The sequence below is a fragment of the Prionailurus viverrinus genome, chromosome D4 (genome assembly GCF_022837055.1).
Source record: "Prionailurus viverrinus isolate Anna chromosome D4, UM_Priviv_1.0, whole genome shotgun sequence".
NCBI lineage: Eukaryota > Metazoa > Chordata > Mammalia > Carnivora > Felidae > Prionailurus > Prionailurus viverrinus.
Genome location: NC_062573.1, coordinates 94,785,064 through 94,806,622, shown reverse-complemented (window position 1 = coordinate 94,806,622; position 21,559 = coordinate 94,785,064). Strand labels below are relative to the sequence as shown.

At 51.3% G+C, this 21,559-nt stretch overlaps 1 protein-coding gene across 7 annotated transcripts in view; it reads right to left on the bottom strand.

Annotated features, from left to right (window-relative positions):
- Window positions 1-21,559, bottom strand: part of CACNA1B (calcium voltage-gated channel subunit alpha1 B) — a 189,844-nt gene that overhangs the window by 41,531 nt on the left and 126,754 nt on the right. For all 7 annotated transcript variants that reach the window (XM_047830855.1, XM_047830852.1, XM_047830851.1 and 4 more), the window contains 11 exons: window positions 18,593-18,719; window positions 15,802-15,931; window positions 15,433-15,492; window positions 13,951-14,057; window positions 11,086-11,182; window positions 9,338-9,498; window positions 6,043-6,180; window positions 5,061-5,262; window positions 4,663-4,827; window positions 4,251-4,361; window positions 3,750-3,833 (listed from right to left, as the gene is read on the bottom strand). In XM_047830855.1, coding sequence (XP_047686811.1) covers window positions 3,750-3,833; window positions 4,251-4,361; window positions 4,663-4,827; window positions 5,061-5,262; window positions 6,043-6,180; window positions 9,338-9,498; window positions 11,086-11,182; window positions 13,951-14,057; window positions 15,433-15,492; window positions 15,802-15,931; window positions 18,593-18,719 — 1,382 coding nt within the window. The remainder of the gene's footprint in view (window positions 1-3,749; window positions 3,834-4,250; window positions 4,362-4,662; window positions 4,828-5,060; window positions 5,263-6,042; window positions 6,181-9,337; window positions 9,499-11,085; window positions 11,183-13,950; window positions 14,058-15,432; window positions 15,493-15,801; window positions 15,932-18,592; window positions 18,720-21,559) is intronic.

Genomic DNA, 21,559 nt, shown 5'->3' with positions numbered 1-21,559 from the left:
ATGAGTGTGGATTATGATCTTCCCATATTATACTCAATTAAAAAGTTTTAGTATCAAGATTATACTAGTCTCATACAAATAGCAAATGTTCACTCTTTTTCTATTCACTGGAAGAATTTGTTTAGGATTGGAATAATCTTTCCTTATATTTTAGGTGGAAACCTAACACATAAGACTACTATAATCAGTGGTATGAGCCACGTCAGGACATGGATCCCAAGGTAAAAGACAAATCAGTTATCACACCTCACACTTCCTACTTCTCATAGGCTTCCTCGGGTTTCAGAGATGGCATTTACCACAAAGGAAATACTGCTGTGACCTATTTATCAGGTGACACAAAGCTGCCGGCTTTGAGAGATTTCAGAGCAAGAGAGGGGTCTCTAGCAGATCCATGCTGCAGTACCAGGAGCACTATACCTTAGGCCATAAAATGCAACAGATTCCACAGTGCTGGGGTATCTGTGGTAGATAAAGACACTGTGTGGAGTCGCTGGAAAGCCTACATAGAAAAGCCAATGCAAAGACCTAGGATTCTGGAACAAGGCCATGTCATCTGCTACAGACATCACCAATGAGAGGGCTACTCCTGGATACTGGGCCCTGGGTGGAGACTGCATCTGACCATGAAACAACAGTGCCTATGGTACCAAAGCTTCTCCTTATGAGTATATGTAGCAGGCCCATCATCAATCCTGCACATGACAGAAGTGCTGCATCCAGGGCCGAACCCAAGCATGTCTAGAAGACACAGTCATATGACAGGTGGCCCAGTGCCTCAGACGTCTCACCTTTGCTGCAACTCTGTCTTCCTGAGCTCACCCTGACCCCAGTGAATCATGGGATGATCACTATAGCCAACCTGATTTATGGAGCAGTTGGCTCAATAAATTGGTACAGCCTCAGTAGAGTCCCACACAGAGACAACCTTAAAGGCAGTGGTGAAGCAGAGCTCTGGGTGGTGCTCTGGGTACCTCATCAGCCATGGTGTCTATGGAGAAAGAAGTTGCCTGTGGTATGGACTACAGGACCTCTGGCAAGAGCTAAAGCCTTGTCAGGACTCCAGAAAGAACAAAGTTTGGGGAAAGGCTGGATGGGCCTGGGGAATGTACGTGACGTGCAGGTCCTTGTAATACACAACCAGGTCCACCAGAGCATCCAAGGCTGTAGGGGCACTAAGAACCAGCTCCTGAGATTGTCTGCCCAACAGGTAACAGCCAGCCTCCATCCTCACCAGCCCCAGTGTTTATACAGTAGATCCATGAATGAAGTGACTGTGGTGGCTGAGATGAAGGCTGTGCCTGAGCCACCCAGCTGGGCTCCCTCTCAACAAAGCTGATCCAGCCATGGCCGCTGCTGAACATCCAGCCTGCTATGAGCAGAAGTCAGCTAGGCCTTTACAGTGTACCACACTTCAGGCTGTCAATCAGCCCCTTGGTACTAAGTTGCTTACATGGGAATCCTTTCACCTGGAAACGGCAGTGATTTATCTCAAGTGGGATCACTCATATCCTGGGTGTGGGTTCGTCTTTGCTGACGGAATACCTTGGCCTACGCTAGTATCAGAGATTCATCAACATGGGATTCCACATAACATCAGCTCAGCATAAGCACAGGAGCTACAAAGGACACATGACTCAGGATCCATATCATATTCAACATCATTCAGGAGATGCTAACCTGATAAAATGTTGAAACAGACTCTTAAAGGCACAGATTAAATGCTGGCTTGGTGCTATATACCTCATGGGGTTGGGATGTTGCCCTTTAAGATGAACTGATGGCCAAGAGGTGGTACTGGGTGCCCAACTGGTAAAACGCCCAGACCCAGGAAGCAAGGGGTAGAATTCGGGGTAGCCCCTCTCAGTATCACTACAGCTACTGAGGGCAGACTTTGTGCTCTCTCTCCCCAAGTTTAGGTATGGCAAATCTAGAGGTCCTGGCTCAAGGAGAAAGCTTCCACTGCGGAACATGCCTTAAGAAAAACAGGCAGAGCATAGTTTCCATACTGGTCAGGGTATTTGATGCTGGTTATTCTTTGTTTTATGTTTGCTTGTTTGTTTGTTTACTTTTTGAGACAGAGAGAACAGGGAAGGGGTAGAGAGAGAGAGAGAGAAAGAGAGAGAGAGAGAGAGAGAGGGAGGGGGAGAGAGAGAGAGAGAGAGAAAGAGAGAGAGAGAGAGAGAGAGAGAGAGAGAGAGAGAGAGAATCCCAAGCAGGCTCCACACACCGCACTGAGCCCAACTCAGGGACTGATCTCACAAGGTGAGATTATCACCTGAGCAGAAATCAAGAGTTAGACACTTACCTGACTGAGCTTCCCAGGTGCCCCATATGCTGGTTATTGAGAAGGGCAGAGCTACCAGTACATAGGGGCAGGAAGAAGTCTATCTGGACATCAGGAGGTTCACTGGGGCCTTTCTAGGTGTTTCTATGACCAGTCTTAACTATGACTGGACTACCACGGCAGCTGGAGCACAAGTATAGCAAGCAGGGACTTAGGTTACAGTGGATGACAGTGTGGGCCACCTACCAGGCCAGCAACCAGAGCAGCAGATGGCCACCATTCAGGGGACCTCAAAAGGGTCAGAGGAAGAATGAGTTAATGAACATCAACTTAACTCAGATCAACTCCAGCTGGTTACCAATCCTCTTCTTCCAGAGATGGTGACCAGCACCATCCTGAAGAATGAGTGAAGTAAACCCAGTGTGAGGTGTGTACAAGAGTTGAGCAGAGCCAGGGTGGCACAGCAGACACTTGTTACCACTGAACGGGCACCGTGTGGCCCTGTTACCCTGGAATCTGACATTCCTGCACCCCCAGCAGGTGCCAGAGCCTGCTTTGCCTGCACACGGGGTATACTCAGAAGAGCCGGAGGTGTCTGCCCATTAACACCTCCAGCTGTAGCCCTTAGCTGAGCACTAACAGGTACAGAGGAAGAGGTTTGCAGCTCTGAAGTGCGACCACCCCCAGTGAGGGATGAGCCAAATTCACCCCCAACTTGGCTCCAGATACATTTCTGGTCCTCCTTCTCTTACCCATCAGTTCCCCAATCCACTCTCTAATGGTTTTGCCTGGGACTACTTCCTAAGAAATGATTTGTACAAGCACCCCATCTCAGGTAATGCTCCTAGAGAATTCAACATAAGACAGAGATGAGATTTTTTGCCATTTAATTCTAAGAGAAAGCACTGTACTCAAAGAATATTGCTTTATGATTCAGATTCTTTGAAATTTGTTGAGACAAGTTTATATTCTAGCACTTGGTCAGTTTTTACATATATTCCATGCATGTTTAACATGAATGAGATTGTCTAGTTTTATTTATACACACACGTACAAACATGTAAAACAAACCTGGTATTTTAAAATATCCTATATTCTTGTTGATTTTAGTTTATGTAATTTTGGTGCCAAATTGTTAGATTTGTTAGACACACACAGATTTAAAAGACTCTTGTCTTCCTGGTCAGTTGTTACCATGGAGCTCCCAGGTGGCTCTCAGGCCACCAAACTGGAAGACCTTTTGGGAACCACTTTCTTATCCAAGAAAAAGCATTTTTTTTCAATCAGTCCTCAGTCCCCAACTCCACCTCGGGAGAGGAGACTCCTTCTTTCCAGGGGCTCCTGGGGAACTCTAACAAGAGAAGAGGAGCTAACACTTAGGACCTGGAGGCACACTGAGGGAGCACCACCTAGAAGGAAATCACGCTGGGGCCCTCGAGGAGGGACAGGAAATGCTACTTACCGCAATCTCTGTTACTAAAATATCAGTAATACTTCCCAACACAGTGACAAAGTCAAAGACATTCCAGGCATCTCTGAAATAGTTCTAGAGAGAAAAAAAAGCAGTTACTGCTAGTGGCTGGTGAGGGTTTCTGCCAGGCAAGGAGCTGCAAGACGTGGCTCCTAATCAAGAAAGGGGCAAAGGGACAGATGGGCCACCCCAGGTGGGACACCACAGCTGGGTAAGTAAACACCTGTGGGCCTGGGCAGGTGCAGACTGAGAGCTGTGAGTCCAGAGAGGAGGAATCTGGCTCCATCTGTCTCCAGGAACTGAGCTGGGGGCAGAGCTCAGGCAGCTGAGAGCATTAGAGCAGCCCCTTCCTTAGCGCCCCTACAAGGTCACATTTCCTCTGGGGGCTTGGGGGATTCCCAGCTCCATGCTGTAAGTCTCTGCAGGTCTCCCTACAGATGGGGAGCCACAATGCAGACCACCAAGAGGCCAAGAGGGAGTCAAGGCACCTACCAGCACCCCAAAGGCGATGATCTTCAGCACGCATTCCATGGAGAACATGGAAGTGAACACAATGTTCAGGCATTTCAACATCAGCTCGTATTCATAGGGTGCATTGTAGAACTGCACGGGGAATGAGTGCCATTGGCCAAAGGTTCAACTGCCCCAAGACACCCCACCAGGGATCACCCTGACCTTCTGCCAGAGCACTGCATGCAGAGAGAACTGCATGCCTGCCCAGCACACGGACACCCCATCCTGCTCTCCCTGTCTCCTCCTAGGACATTCTCACCAACTCAGCCCATGCGCAACCTATGGCGCTGGCTTCCATAGGCATCCCATGCTGACCAGGACATGGTCAAATGTAACTACAGTTCTCTCACACCCAGCTGCCACCCACTGCCCCCGTACTGGGCCCACACACCTTCATCATCAGCACCACCGTGTTGAGGGCAATCATGGCCATGATGAAGTACTCAAAGGGCGGAGACACAACAAACGTCCAAGTCTTGTACTGGAACGACTGCTTGTCCTGGGGCATGTACCGTGTCAGGGGCTTGGCGCTGATGGCAAAGTCAATGCAAGCCCTCTGTGTGGAAAGAAAGGAGCACTGAGAACTTGTCTGGGGAGAACCCCACACTGTAGCACCCACTGCACCCACGCCTGTCTCCTTCATCCTCGCAGGCAGCCCTGACCACCCACACTCAGTCTCTCTCTGTGCTGTACTGGCTTCCAATGGTCCTGCCCATGCTGCCCATCAAGCGAGCCCAGCAGAGTGTCCACTGTACATATGCACAGGGGACAGAAGAGGGAGCCACCCACCTCGTTCTTCTCCAGGCTGCACTCAGACATCACCTTGTCCCCCTGCTCCTGGAAGGTGATGATAATCAAGGCCACAAAGATATTGACGAAGAAGAAGGGGAAGACCACAAAGTAGACCACATAGAAGATGGATAGCTCCATGCGGTACCCGGGGCTTGGGCCCTGCTCCTCATAGGTGGCATCCACAGAGTGTTTCAGGACCCTGTGTCAAGAGCAAACACCAAGAGTCAGGGGGACCCCTGAGTACAGACCCATGGGGAAGTCAAGACCTGTATCACAGGTGAGGCTTCCATACCTGAGCCCAGAGATGGCAAGAGAAAAGGAGGCTCAACATGGCAGGCCAAAGCCTGTCCCACCCCACCCCCCAGGACTGCAACCTCCTGGAGGTGGGCTACCTTACTGATGGGGTTTGTACTCAGGACTGTTGGAGAGCCACCAAGGGGAGGTCTCCAGTGCCTAATGTCCTAACCCCAGGAGAGGTGGAGGCCCAGGAGTTGTGCCCTGCCCTGCTCACTCCCGGCTCACACCTGCTCATGCCCAGCTCACCAGCTCATACCCAGCCTCACCTGCCTTTGGAAAGCCCTGGGCCACCTGTCAGAGCATTGATCCCACCTTCTGAGTGGTGGTCCTCCCTGTTATCCAGTGTGGCAACTGAACACATACATCCTTCTGTCTACCCTTAACTGAGGCCAGAGGAGTAGCACAGGGAGATGCTGAACAGCCCCATTCACTTCTGACCTTCAGCTACTCAAAAAGGACTTTCAGGAAATCACTATGCGGTGTGCTTTGGTGTAATCTCCTCCTCTTCCCAGGCCACCCCACTCCTGGAAGGCAGAGCTATGTCTTACCTGGTAGATACAAGAGCCTATGGGGTATTTGCTGAGTGACTAAAACACAAACCGATGCAGAGTATGGGACTCCCTGTCCGAGTTGCCCCTCTTCTCTAGCCTGATCAAACATAATGAACCATATGAACACTCACATGGGCCACCCTTCTCCCGTGGACACTGTGAACAGTGTCAGCAGAGCCCAGAGCACATTGTCATAGTGAAAATCGTATTTCTTCCACTGCCGTGGTTGAGCTTCCACTTCCTCCTTCTCATAATCCAAATACTGACCCCTGGAGATGAGAATGTAGAGGAGGTTAGAGGATAAAGACCAAGGATCCAAATAAACCCATTTGTCTATGGCCAACTGATTTTTGAAAGGGCTGCCCACCCAATGGAGGGAAACACCATCAACAGATGGTGCTGGGACAACTGGGTATCCACTTGCAAAAGAAGGAAGTTGAACTCCTACCTCACTCCATCTCCAAAATCCAACTCAAAAAGGATCAAAGACCTAAAGGTAAGAGCTAACGCTAGAAAACTGTTAGAAGAAAACACAAGGGGGCGTAAGATTTGGGAAGGGATTGCTAGATATGATACCAAAATCAGGAGCAATAAAAGAAAAAAGTAGATAAATTGGACCTCATCAAAATGTAAAGCTTTTGTGCTTGAAAGACATCATCAACACACAGAATAGGACCAAATATTTGAACATCCTCTCTCTGACAGGACCTGAATCTAGAATATATAAAGAACTATTATAATCAATTACAAAAAAGACAAATAACCCAATTAAAAAATGGATAAAGATCTGAATAGACATTTCTCCGAAGGAGATATACAAATGGCCAATAAGCACATGAAAAGATGTTCAACATGATGAGTCATCAGGGAAATGCAAATGAAAACTGAATTGAGATATCACTTTATACCCACTGGATGGCTATAATTAAATGTTTAAAAAGGAAAATAACAAGTGTTGGCAAGGATATGGAGAAATCAGAACTCCCCCACACTGCTGGTAGGAATATAAAATGGGTCAGTCATACTGGAAGTCTGTCAGTCCCTGAAGCTGGTAAACAGATTTACCACATGACCTATCAATTCCACTGCTAAGTATACACTCAAAAGAAATGAGAGGCGCCTGGGTGGCTCAGTCAGTTGAGTGGCAGACGTCATCTCAGGTCATGATCTCATGTTTTGTGGGTTCGAGCCCCGCATCGGGCTCTATGCTGACAGCTCAGAGCCTGGAGCCTGCTTTGGATTCTGTGTCTCCCTCTCTCTCTGCTCCTCCCCTGCTCACGCTGTGTGTCTGTCTCTCTCTCAAAAATAAATAAACGTTAAAAGATAAATAAATAAAACATCTGTCCACACAAAAACTTTGTACACATGTTCACAGAAGCATCAATGACAATAGCCAAAAGATGGGAACACCCAAATGTCCATCAACAGATGAATGAATAAATAAAATGCGGCATATCTATCTGCAGAGCGGAATCAGATCCAACCACAAGAGGGAGTGAAGTTCTGACACACACTACAGCACGGGTGACCTCAAAAACATGGTGGTAAAGGAAAGAGATGAGACACCAAAGACCACATATTTATGATTCCATTTACATGAAACATCCAGAACACGGAAAACTAAAGAGGAAAAAAATAGATCCATGGTTGCTTAGGGTTGGAGATGGGGAGCTAGTGGGTAGTAAAGGGTACGGGGTTTTTTGTGTAGTTTTTTTTTTTTTTAACTTACGAAAGTGTTCTAAAATTGACTATGGTGGTGGTTGCAAACATCTGTGAATATACTAAAAGTCACTGAGTTGTTCACTTTCAATGGATGCTTCGTAAGAATTGTTATCTCAGTAAAAACAAAGGATATCACTGAATGGGGAAAGGATGGTCTTTTCAGGTAAATGGTGCTGGGTCAACTGGATATCCATCTACAGAAAAATTTATTTTTATCCATACCTCACCTAACACACAAAGTCAACTCCAGATAGATCACAGATCTCAATGTCAAACGCGAAACTAAAACCTTTAGAGGAAAACATAACAGGGCATTTCCCTGACCTTCGTATAGATTTTCTGAAAAGGATACAAAGAGTACTAAACATAAGAGAGATAAATTGGCCTATATTACAATCAAGATTTTTATTTTACTTTTTTATTTTTATTTTACTTTTTAATTTTCAAATGTTTATTTCTTTTGAGAGAGAGAGCACGCGTGCATGCACACACACGTACGAGTGGGGCAGGGGCAGAGAGAGAGGGAGAGAGAATCCCAGGCAGGCTCTGCACTGTCAGCATACAGCCTGAGGGCTGTACAGCATACAGCAGGGTGCGACCCCACGAACCGTGAGATCATGACCTGAGCCGAAATCAAATCAGACACTTAACTAACTGAGCCACCCAGGCGTCCCTAAGACCTTGAAGACATAATCCATAGATCTGGCAATGGATGCCTATCCAGGACTTCACAAAATTCCTACAAATCAATCAGAAAGTGAAAGACATCCATACGGGAAAACAGGCAAGGGCTTGCATAGACCCTTTCCAGGGATACTGGAGTGGTCAATCACCTGGTGAGGCACCCAGCCCAAATTAAACCACAGAGAAATGCCACCAGCCCAACATGAGAAAGGCTACAGATCCAAAGATGCAACACACCAAGAACCCCCTGGTGCACACTACTGGAGTTCTCAGCCACGTGGCAGGAGTGCGATTTTACACACCTATCTGGCAGCACCGGCAGAAGCTGAACACAAGCACAGTGCACGACCCTGCAATCTCACTCCCAGGTGTGCACACCTCCTAGAACTGCATGTGTGTGCCTCCCAGCAGACACATACTGGGACAATCACAACAGCACTGCTCACAAGAGCCTCAGACTGGAAATACCCCCCATGCCCATCAGTCACAGAGTGGGTAAATTCGTGGTGGTGTATTTACACGAGAGAATATTACATGAACAGAGGCAGCTGGGGCCATTGCCTGTGGCTGGAGAAGCAGCCGCCCACACCACCTTGCTCAGCACCCGCACCAGCACCCGCCTCCATTTCCCCTAGTTCCTCCCTGAGGGCATCTCTCCTGTTTGCTCTGGAGTGGGGCTGGGTCCAGAGAGGCCTGAGGCCTCGCAGTGATGGTGAAAGCAGCTCCAGGCATAGGGCAGCCCCTCTGATCCTAGAGTCTAGCCTAGAGCTCCAAGATTTGCAGAGCCCTCAAGCAGCACCCCAGTGGACCCCCCCCCCACCATGTGCTCCCTGATGTCTATGGGCAGGAAGAGCATGTCCCTCAGAAGTGCCTGGTCCCCAGCTCTGCTGAGGAAAATGAGCCAGAAGTCCCAGTGTGACCCTGGGGACAGAGGCACACCCCCAGCTCTCTGGTGGACCCCAAGCAGGCTCCTCCCAGAGCCCTCACTGGGCTCCCCACTCCCAGCCCTGCCTGACTTACCGGCAGTCCCTCTCCAGCCCCTTGGACTCATCCGTGCAGTAGAAAAACTTCCCTTTGAAGAGCTGCACCGCAATGACAGCAAATATGAACATGAAGAGCATATAGACAACCAGGATGTTAAGGACGTTCTTCAGGGAGTTCACCACACAGTCAAACACGGCCTGGAGGGGAAGAGAGCTCAACTCAGAACCTCCGGGCCTCCCCGTATCCGAGGACCGTCGAGGCCATAATCATGGAGGGAACTGCTGCCCACTGACTTAACACAGGAAGCTGCCTGCCACCGCCTCTCCCAGGACGGGATGAGCGGGCAGGAGGTGCTAGAGGAGGTGGCCTGGGCAGACGGGCTGGACTCTGACTGGAAGCTGGTGGTGGAAGCCTGGGTCAGGCTACATAAATGAGGACAACCTGGAGCCCAGGCCAGCGTGTGCCAGGGGTGGCTGACAGGGAGGGAAAGGAGTGTGCACGGGGATACGGCCAGACCCTGCTCCTGCACCCCGGCCTGCCAGTGGGTCATACTTTGCCCACGGGTGGGAGCCAAAATGGGGCAGAGAGGCAACAGCGCTGTGGCCAGCTCCAAGACAGAGACTTCTGGCGTGTTTTGGTATGGCCCAGAGGTGACTCTGTCATCTGTTACTGCCACCGCCAGAGCTTTTTCTCAGATTCTTCCCCACCCAGAAGCTCGGCTTTCCCTGAATGCCCAGTACTGCTGACCCTGGCCCTGCTCCCTATTTCTCAGAGCTGAGGAGACTCCCCCCATCCTGCTCCAGCTGTGCAAAAAGGCAGACCCACAACCATCCCTCAAGACACTGCCTGGCACAGTCCAGACACCAGCAGCTGCCTCAGCAAATGCAGCCACTGCCCACTTCCATGGTGTCCATGACACCCCTGACCCCCCCAGGCCGGGTCCAGGTCCCTGCTTGACACAGAGGGCCTTTGGCCGCCTTCAAGCCACCCGCCGCCCCAGTCCACCCCTTCACAAGCAAACTGCCTTCTGCAACCCCCACACTGCTTCAGGCCTGCAAGGGTTACATCCGCACGCTGCTCACAACACTGTACTACACAGTTTTGTGGGATTAAATGAGTTTAAGCATCCAAAGCATTCTTCACAGTGAGGAAGAAGCTCAGTGACTATCATACTTTAACACAACTCCCCAGGTGTTCGGGTCCATACTCTTTCCTTTATCCGGAACCTCAGCCACACCCATCCTCAGGGCCAAGCCCAGTAACCATTTCTCAAGAGCCCCTACCTCCCTGCATGTCCCCCGGGACCCTCCGCTTCTCTCGGCAGCCCCTTCTTCCCTGTACCGTGTCTGCTGCCGGCTTGAGGAAGAAGAGCCTTACGGAACACTACTGACACTAAGCGTTCCTTGCGGGGGAGTCGCGGAACTGAGAGAGCCTGACCCGCTCACACAACGCACCATCTGAGAACACAAGTAGGGGCCCTCCCTCAGCGCTCTCATCCCACCCCACGTGGAAGCTGCAGCCAGACAGGGTTACTTCTACGTGCACACGTGCACTCACACATTCATGTGCATACCCGCATGCAGTGCAACCTTGTACACACAACACACACATGCACTCACATCTATGCACCCACGTGCACACACTCACAAGCATAACTACATGTACCTATGTGCACAATACCCATACACGTACGTCTAGACCTACGCTCACATGTACGTGCACATCCACACACACGTGTATACACAGCCCTGCACACTCCTCAAGCCCCAAATCCACACTCTCACCTTAAGCTTAGGCAGCCGTTTTATGGTCTTGAGGGGCCGCAGGACGCGCAGGACTCTCAGGGACTTGATGGTGTTGATGTCTTTCCCTTTGGATCCTCTAGAAGGGAGAAGCCACACATGCAGACAGGCAGGATGCACACTCATGCTCAGATTCCACAAAGCCTACTGGGGTCTGGGTTAGGCTCTCCTGAGCATTTTGCCTTAGGCCCCAGGGCAAACACTCAGGAACAGCGAGGCCTCTGCATCTCCTCCTACAGGTTGCATGGCAAAGCCCTCATCTGAGCAGATGAAGGCCAGGGCTGGGTCAGCAGTAACTGGTGTAAGGGAATGCTGGGTTTCCAGCAGGAAAGAAGCCATTCTCCCACACCACGTCGGCCACTTCTGCCCCAGCACTCCCCTAAACCAGCTTCCTCTGGCCACCATGCTAAGACCGGCAATGGAAATAAAGAGGACAGAAGGGGGCTGGCCCCAGGACTGCAGACCTAGCCTGGGCCAGCCCATGGAAACCTACAAGCCATTAGTGCGAGAGCCTTGTGGAAGGGCTGGTTTCTCTTGCTCTCCAGCCCTGGTATAGGGAGGTAGGGAGGAACATGTCTGGATCTCCCTGACTGTACTCGCTCAGCTGCCCCCACACTCCTCCGGATGAGGTAAAACTGACAGAAAGGGGAGAGGAGAGGGAGGACAGGCGTGCTGGGAGGGGAGGAGGGGAGCAAAGTAAGAAAAAGAAAACGTTAGATGAATACAAAGTGACGCAAGGGACAATGCAATGCAAGGGGTGGACAAAGAAAGAAAGAAATACTAAAGGGAAGAGAAAGAAACAGAGAGGGAGGGAGGGAGAAAAAGCCACAGAGACAAAGAGAGCAGCAGACCAGAAAACCAAGATTGAGGGAGTGGGGCAGTGGGAGGGGGGTGGGGGGGGTGGGTAAGACAAGAAGTCAGGAAAAAATTCCAGGCACCAGATGCAAGCCTGGAAATCCAGGACCTGTGAGTCCTGATCAGGCAGCCCTCACAGGAAGCCAGAGCAGACCCAGGTGGCTCTCTCAGGCTGCCAGGGCCCCAGGAAATGTCAGACTCTGGGGGTTGGCCCTCCTACCAATCAAAAGCCAGGGCTGGTGGGCAGGGTGGGGGGAGCGTCCCAAGTGGCCTTCACAGACTTCCGAAGGAAGCAATTCTTAGAAGCAAGGCCACACTCCATGCTCAGCAGTGGTTGAGGACTCAGGGCTGGGGGCCCTATTCCATCCTGTTCAGAGGCCACTTCTCTCCAAGCTCCCAAGGAGCCTGCACATGAAGAGAGGGGGCAGGGCCACCAGTGGTCTTCTCTGGACTCCAGCCAAGCTCTAGGGAAAGTGAGCTACGAGGCCCAGGCAGGATCTGTGGGTTGAGGAGAGCTGGAGAGCCCCAGCCCCCTATATCTCTCAAGACCCAGCTAGGGCCTACAGTCCAGAACCAGATCAAACTCTCTCTGAAACACCAAGCTTCCAGATGGGAAAAACCCAGCCTCCAGACCACCACGTCGGGTGTTTCTATACCCCAGCATTCCTGACACCCAATCCCAAACGAGGTTCCTCCAGCAGCCCTGCTAAGACCAGCACAGAGAGAACAAGAGGCAGGGTGGGTGGGTGGACACCTGAGGGAGGCAGAAGGGAGGGATACCTGCTTTGGTTTTCTGGGGGGAGGGCTCTCTGCAGGGGCGGCCCTCGGGTGTTCTGTGTTCTGTTTCTCTCCTGCCCGCTCAGAGCCTTTGTCTTGCTGAGGCCACCAAGCTGGATTGCACCCCTTCCCCTGTGTCACTCCCAAGCCCCTCACTGACACTTTATATACAAAGAAAGCCGGTTAAGACCCCCACAGAGGCAGTTGTGGAGAACAGAGAGGAAAGAAAGCCCCGTTTCTGGAGAAGAGACGTGGGAAGGGATTTCAGGATGCCCGACATCCTGGCAGCCATGTTTGCAGCGGCTCCCCCCTGAGCCCTCACTGCCCTCAGGGCCCATGTCCCCAGCCTCCACCACTCACTTGGGGCACCTCCCCACCAAGGACTGGCCATGCCAAGCGCCAGTCCCAGCCCCAGCCCCAGCTTCCAGCCCAGCCCCTGGAGGTGAGGCAGGAACATGTGGCATGGGGACATGGCTCCTGGCAGCATGCATCCTGGACGGTGGAGGAGGATGAGCAGAGGTGAGGCATGGTGGTGAACCGGCCCACAAGGGGCCATGCTGTGCTATGATGTGGGGCAGTACGGGGCAGAGGGAAGGCATTACCCCATGAAGCTCCTACCGAGAGTCCAGCAAGAAGAGACAAAGAGAAGAGAGTCAGTGAGGAGGCCTCGCCCTCCCCAAGGGCTCAGAGAAGATGAAGACACCATCCCTCGGTGTCTGCATCACTGGGGGTCTTCCTAATCTCTGGATCTCCTCCACAGCTCCACCCAAGCCCCCCATATCTATCCCATGCCCATCACCATGCAGGATCTGAGCCAATCCAGGCCCAGCCACAATAGGGCTGAGTGTTGCCCGCTATGGAGTCAGAGAAAATGGTCTAACGCTCCAACGGGGGAAGACACCCACCAGCACCACCGCCCAGCTCTGGCTGAACAAGTGGTGCAGCTAAGGTCAGGGCAGGTAGTTGCTCTGAAGGACCCGACAGGCAGGCACCGAATAACCCAGAGCGCTGCCTACACAATCTCAGAACCACAAGCTGTGGTAGGTCCAAGTGGGCCTTGAGATCTTCTTAACCCCACACAAGCCCAGCCCCAAGTAGACAGGAGCTACAGACAGCCCGCGCAGGCCAATGGGGCCCTTCCTTCCCTTATTCCCATACTCATTACAGCTCTGGGGACTGCAGCCCAGCCAGACCCAGAGGAGACACAGTACTTACGAGAAGGCAAATGCCACCAAGGCCCCACTGACCACGATGAAGTCCAGAATATTCCACAGGTCCCGGAAGTAGGCCCCAGGGTGCAGCAGCAGTCCCAAATCAATCATCTTCAGAGGAGAAACACGTATTAGGCGTACAATCTTTCAGAAAGAAAACCAGGGCCAGGCCGCAGAGTCATGGATTTGGGGAAAAGATGCTACTCAGGTCACACCCTCTGAGGCCCTCAGGGGGCCTTTCAGCCTCAGTGCCATTGACCCAAATATCCCTCATTGGTAATGACTGGCTGAGATCTTGCCTGGGCCCCCAATCCCCTTGGAGCCTAAAAATAAGACGCCTTCCCCCATCACTGGGCTGTAGGAATGCACAGCCCCAGGGAGCTCATGCCCCAACCCAGACCCTCAGAGGGTCAGCTCTCTGCGGCAGGAGAAAGGGCTTTGGGGGTTCACACGGACCTGGTGCTGCCACTCCTAAAGCTGTGATTTCCAGCAAGCACCTTAATATCTCTAAACCTCAGCTTCCGTGTCTATAAAATGGGATGACAAAAAAAAATGCTCCCCCCCCCCCACCAGGAGTTTGTAAGAGGAAATAAAGAAGCAGGCGTGATATGCAGATGCACACACACGAGGTACCCAAGTCACAGGCACACCCGAAGCTGCACTGTAGTCAAAGACTGTATGCGTGTGTGTGTGCATGCAAAACAGCTGAACACAGTGTGTGCAAACACATGCACCACCACCTGTCAGACACCGAAAAGGGAGCAGTGCCTGCCAATACTGAGAGACAGAAACAATCCCAATGAAATGGTCAGTCCTTAACCGAACATCAAACACTTGAGCTCTTTTATTTCATTCATTCATTTGTTTATTTTTTGAGAGACAACATGCGCATGCTCAGGCAAGCAGGGCAGGAGCACAGGAAGAGGGAGAGAGAATCTTATGGATGGAGACGTGGGGCTCCATCTCACGACCATGAGATCATGACCCGAACTGAATCGCGTGTCGGACGCTTAACGGACTGAGCCACCCAGACGCCCCTGGAATTCTTTTACACAAGTCTTCAGCACCCACGCACCGTGATGTTGGGTGCTGAGGCCTCCACCCTTTCCCCAAGCTCCCCTTCTTCCCAGGCTGATGTCATGGGCCCTCCTCCTCTATCATGAGACAACCCGAGGGTGGGGCTGAGCCCATACCTGCACATTCACGGAAGCCTGTAGCCCTTGCTTAGCAGGGAGGTGGACACAGGAATGATGCTGGTGAGCTCTCCCCAAACTGGGATAATGCTGTGGTGAGTCTTTCATGAACTGGCCTCTGCCTTTCACAACACCCATCACCACACACCTGTGCATGCACTCTCTCACTGAGCACGCACCCAGGGCACACCCACCACAAGCCCTCAACAGCGGCTACAGGGGCCCTGTGGCATCTCAGTCATGAGGGAGGATGAGCAAAGCCCTGGGGCCACCAGGGCAACTACATATCTCACCTTTATCACCATCTCAAAGGTAAAGACGCCTGTGAAAATGTAGTCCATGTATTTCAGAGCCTGGAACCAACAGGAAGGTTATTGTCAAAGGCCAGGCTGAAAGCTTGAGCCAAGACTATTTCCGTAGGAACACGTTTTCCCTCCAGGCCTCTGAGCAGACAACTCCTTGGCCAGGGGTCCTGCGGGCCACTGTCGTGGGTGGAGCCCCCTTTGGCAGCGGCACTGGCCCTGGGCATATCCTCACTATTCCTGTCTATAACTTGGGGCTGGGCCAGGAGGTGCCCCCAGACCCTCACCCCACACCCCTAGAGGGAGCAGACAGGACCCTGACACCTCCCAGCCCCTCCACAGCCTGAATGAGGTGCTCACGTTGTTCCTGGGCGAGTCTGTCCGCACAGGATCCTCGGCTGCCAGGGCAATGCTGCTCAGGGCGATGACCACAAGAATGACCATCTCAAAGTACCGCATGGTCACGATGTAATGGCAGAAGCGGCGGAGCCTGTGGGGCAAAGCACAAGTCGCCAGAGGCCCACAGACGGGCCCGGCTGGCCACCCCCCCGCCACCCCCCGCACCAGAGCACGTGCTTGGTCTCTCCCTGAAAGAAGGTGTTACACCAGAACCGAGCTCTACTAAGTATCTCTGTATTGGGAGACAGCAGCCAGGTGACTGATGGCGACTCAGACTCTTGAGAGGGTGTCCCAGGAAGAGCGGTAGGAAGGCACGGGCCAGCCAACTACAGCTCACAAGCCCCGTTTGTGTCCATAAAGTTCTTTGAGAGCACAGCCACGCGTACGCGTTTACCTCTATGTGTGGACAGCCGTGCCCTGTACAGATTTACAGGCCTAGTGTACGTGGCGTGGAGGGGCTGCTCAGAGAGGTGGCTGAGGACCAGCACTCCTGTGGAGAGTAGGCCTCTCTGGAGAGCCCAGGGAGCTTCACTAGGTCCATATTGGTCCGTGCTTGTCTGAGCCCCCAGAGCTGCGTGTGCACACCTGTACTTCAGTCCCCTGTCCACCTTCAGCACTAGTCAGCATCACTGACCACTATTCTGCTGTGTGGAGGCACATGCCAGACAGCAGAGTGCGGTGGTGAACAAGGGCACCACAGAACAGTGTAGACATAACCTAAAGGGAGACTCTCAGATGCTGACAGGTGCTAGAACACAGCAGCAGATGGTGACCCGGGAGGTCTGGGAAGACCTCTAAGAGGGCAGTGAAGGTGACAAGGAGGAGAAGCCACAGAACCACTGTACGGGGCAGACGTGTGTCCCACCTCTGGGTCCTACCCCTCCCTCCTGCCACCACTTCCCTATTCCCCGGGCCTGAGGTCTGAGAGGACCTCCCACCTCCCAGCCACACCCACCCACTTCTCTCTGCCTTGAAGGGCCCTACTATGCTCTTTTCCTCCTCACCACGACCACTGCCACGCTCCACACCCACACCCACCAGAGCCGCCCTACCCATGTCCATGCCTCCTTCTGTACGGACACACCTGTCCCCCCAGCTCCAGGATACTCCGTCTCTGCCTCTTTCCTTCTGCATCTCAGGACTGAGTATCCACCTTGACCTCCATCCCTAGCGTCTGCTCCTGAGCCCACCTGGCCCTGAGACGTCCGCCGGCCGCCCTGGCTCTGCAGGGTCTGCACTCGCCTGCCCAGCTTGGTGGGGCCCCAGCCATGAGGCAGAAACTCTGGGTGTCATCCCTCCCATCTCCTCCCATCTCCTTCCCTTTCCACATCTAGTTTATCATCAAGTTCCATAGATTCTGTCTCCAAAGTTTCTCCCCAAGCATTTCACTCCCAAACCTCCCCTTATGACATCAGATCTGCTCCGTCTCTTCCTGAAAACCCTGGCCACCCTACTAAGGGCCATCCAAGGACTCTGCTGACATGCAGCCTGTGTTGCTGTTGACCGCCAGCTGCCTACAACCTTTCCGTGCTCCTTGGTGCTCTGAGTGCAGATCACGGCCTCTCCATAGGACTCTGGTCTCTGTGCTCCACTCAGTTCTGTCTTTAGCTGTTCTGCACCTGACACCCTCACTTCTGGACCACTGTGATCTCTCTTCTCTCCACAAGGAATGTTTGTTCATCTCTCTTCACCTTAGCTCTCATCCACCCTCAGGATTCAACTGAGATCCCTTGCCTCCTCCAGGAAGGCTCCCCAACCTTCCCCAGCTGCTCCCAGATGTTGCCTGCTCCCTCCCGCACCACACGGCAGTGCTCACAGGCAGGTCCACACTCCCTAACAGAGCAGAGGAAGCTCCCAGAAAATGTGTGTTGAGTGAAGGCATGGAGAGAGGAAGGAAGGATGGACAGTGGAGGCCGGATGGAGAGACTGCAGGCTGGAGGGATGGGGACAGAGGATAAAGCCCGATTCAACCAGATCTGGCTGCCTTCTGGCCTCCCTGCTCCAACACACTGGCCTTTAAGTGCTTCCACTTTCACTCTGTCTGTCACCTCTGCCAGGGATGGTCTCCCTCCCCTTCCTCACCATTCTCACCTCCCAGCGAGACCCAACATGACATTCCCACCTTCACTTAGCTTATTCAGGACAGGGATCCTTGTTTGTTCTGCTCATTACCTACCATGTATTCCCAGCACCTAGAATGCTGTTAGTACATAAGTACTGGTTGACCTAATGCAGCAAGTTGGGCTGATGAGTGGATGAGAAATGCTGCTGACTTCGTGATAAACAGAGAGGCGAGAAACGGGCAGACCTGTGAGTGAATGTGGTGTGCACACACATGCATGTGTGGACGGTGGGCGTGATGGAAAGGTGGACAAATGGAAGCGCGCGTACACGATGGACATGAATTGGGTGCACGTGCGCAGCAACAAACGCTCGCTGCAGCAGGGGTTTAACAGCAAGGCTCTGGGACTGACTGACTGGATTCAAACCCCAGCTCTACCATTTGGGCTGACTGGCCACGTGTCTGTGGACAAGCCAAGGATCTTTTCTGTGGCTACCTGTTCTCCCCTGTAGGGTGAGGTAACAGAAGTATGTCCTTGTGGATTGCCGTGATGCTCAGAACATTAGAACATGTAAAGTGCACAGAATCAGTGCCTGCCAGGTCATGTCAGCACACCCTGCTACTGTGCACTTGTATCATGGCCACAGGCATGGGACAGGCACACAGCATGGGCAGGTGAAGGAGACTCACAGGTTGGTGGGGCTTAAGCAGAACATGGAGCTGTACGGGACGATAGGTCGGGGGCCACTCCTCATCACGTCATCGGCTTCTACCTCCTTCTTCCCTTCAGCTTGGCTTTCCAGGTCCACATTACCACCTACAAGGACACAGAGCCACCAAGTTAGACGTGTGGTGCGTGTGAAGCCCACATCACAGAGGTCTCACCCAGGCAACAGATGCTGTCCCGTCACCAACCATACAGGTCTTCAGGAACCCAGCCAGGGAAGGGCATGTGGCTAAGAACACAGCTTCACCTGAGACTCCCTCCAATCACAGATCACGACTGAGGACTGAGACAGCACTGGAGACCTCACTTCTCAGCTATAGCAGGGCGTTGTATGGGTACTGGGAGCAGCACCAAGCACTGTGCCCTTGGCTGTGGACACCTCTGCCTCCACTGGGGGCCATTGGTCTAGATGTTCTACGAACACCAAAGTCCATCTCGGCCCCAGAGACCAGGGCCAGTAGGCTCCCCTCCCTGGTCCTGAGCTCAGTGCCTCTTTGAGGAAAGGTGAGAATGCCCCACTGCTTCTGCAGGGGTCTTGGGCCAGCAGGACAGGGAGGAGCCCTGGACATGGATGCCCTCCTGAACATGGTGGTCCAGCCAGACCCTGCCAGGGATTCTCCCCTTCAGAACCCCGGCAAATGTCCACAGAGCCAGGACAGTGACCCAGGGAGGACTTCAGCACAGCCCACATCTCACATGGGCTCTGCTCCTCACTTCTCACACCCCTGTCTCTCAGCCCCACTAATCAAACTACCCGGGGTTAAAATGGCCACGACCTTGTTCTCGTTAAGTTGATTTTGTTGTCTGTGCACAGTGTTTTCCTCACAGTGACATTTCTCACAGTAACTTTTAGCCATCCTGAAGTATATTTCTGTTCTCGTGGGTAACAGAGTTCCTGAGACCCCAGGGGGAGGGCAGTGCAGTGACCTGGAGCCAGTGCCTACTGGCGTACCTCAGTTTTACTTCTTACAAGACACATAAAAGCAGAGGTTGTTAAAGGGTAGCAAAAATAAGGGTGGTTATCCCCAGAGCCTGACTAGTCCTGCAGAAGACAGCTGGGCCAGATGTGGAAGAGCCCAGGCAGCAGCGGTCCATCCACCAAACTCCCTGCTGACGGCATAATTATACGATCTTCTCAGGAAGCAATTTGGCAATACAGTCCTAACAAATTCTGTTTACTGATTTAATCTGTAAGACATTATCTTCCAAGGAAATCAAGCATGTTCTGTATTCACAAAGGTATCTGTTGTTAAGTTCTTCTACAACAACAAAAGAAATTATAAAACGTACAGCCATAGGAGAAAGACTAAGTATCTGAATCATTACACTAGAGATATTAAAAATGTCTACAAATAGTTTCCATGACAAAAGAAGCTTAGGATATCATAAGCTAAAAAAAAAAAAAAGACTACTCAACATGGATGGAACTGGAGAGTGTTATGTTAAGTGAGGTAAGTCAGGCAGAGAAAGACAGATACCATATGTTTTCACTCCTATGTGGATCCTGAGAAACTTAACAGAAGACCATGGGGGGAGGGAAAAGAAAGAAAAAAAAGTTAAGGAGAGAGCCAAAACATAAGAGATTCTTAAAAACTGAGAACAAACTGAGGGTTGATGGGGGGTGGGAGGGAGGAGGGTGGGTGAGGGGTATTGAGGAGGGCACCTGTTGGGATGAGCACTGGGTGCTGTATGGAAACCAATTTGACAATAAATTCCGTATTTAAAAAAAAAAGGCTACATATTTGTATATCCCAGATGTACTCAACTCCAAAAAAATCATGTATATGGAAAGAGAAATAACACCAAAATAATAATAATAATAATAATAATAATAATAATAATGGTGATCTCTGAATGGTAATAGGAATTTTAATTCTCTTCACTATACTTTTAACAATTAAAATTTTTTTCCCTGATGTGCATAGATTACTTTTAAATTAAGAAAACATACACAATTTTAAAACCACAGCATTTCAGACTCTTCCATGGTTAACAGTAAGGCGGGACCAATATGGACTCAATGAAGAATTCTGCTGCTCAAAAGAAGAACAAAGATGCCAGGCCCTGGATGGAAATATTCCTGCTGAAACAGATTTACAGCAACAACAAAAGGCATCACTTAAGTCAAAGCAGACCAGGAAAAAAAGGAGAGGATCATAACGAAACTGCTGAAGACTAAGAAAATTCATTGTTAGAAGCAGGTTATGAAAAACAACAACAACAACAACAACAAACTTGACAGTAACAAAAATTTAATCGTGAAACAGGACACTTCATCAAACAAAATGGCCACAGAGCAAAGGATAAAGAAAGGGAGAGAAATCTGCGAAAAACAACCATGTGCCAGACATTGTCCAAGTGCTCTATGTCTCCTAACTGCACTCACTGCATATACCATCATCTCCATTTTCTTTCTTTGTTTTTTTTTTTTTTATGTTTATTTCTTTACCTTGAGAGAGAGAGAGCAGGGGAGGGGCAGAAAGAGAAAGAAAATCCCAAGGAAACTCCACACTGCCAGCACAGAGCCCGACGCAGGGCCCAAACCCACAACAATGAGATCATGACCTGAGCCAAAACCAGGAGCTGCACACCTCACTGACTGAGCCATCCAGGCACCCCTATCATCTCCATTTTCTAGATTATGAACTGAGACATTACCTAGTGGGGACATGGCCTATCAAGGCTGGGGTAAGAACTCTGAGCCCTGGGTCCCTACAAAGTAAGGACATGAGGGTTCATACTGAACCACTCCCCTCGAAGAGGGCTAAAGTGAGCCCAGACTGGTGGTGCCCTGAGCTTCTGGGAAATCAAATGTAATGACAAAAGCACCCCTCATCTGGCCCGGTGGATTGGGCAACCCTTCTCAACTTGAAGAGAATTTAAACCCTACAGACACCCATGCTATGGAAAGAATTTCTCTCCTATACATT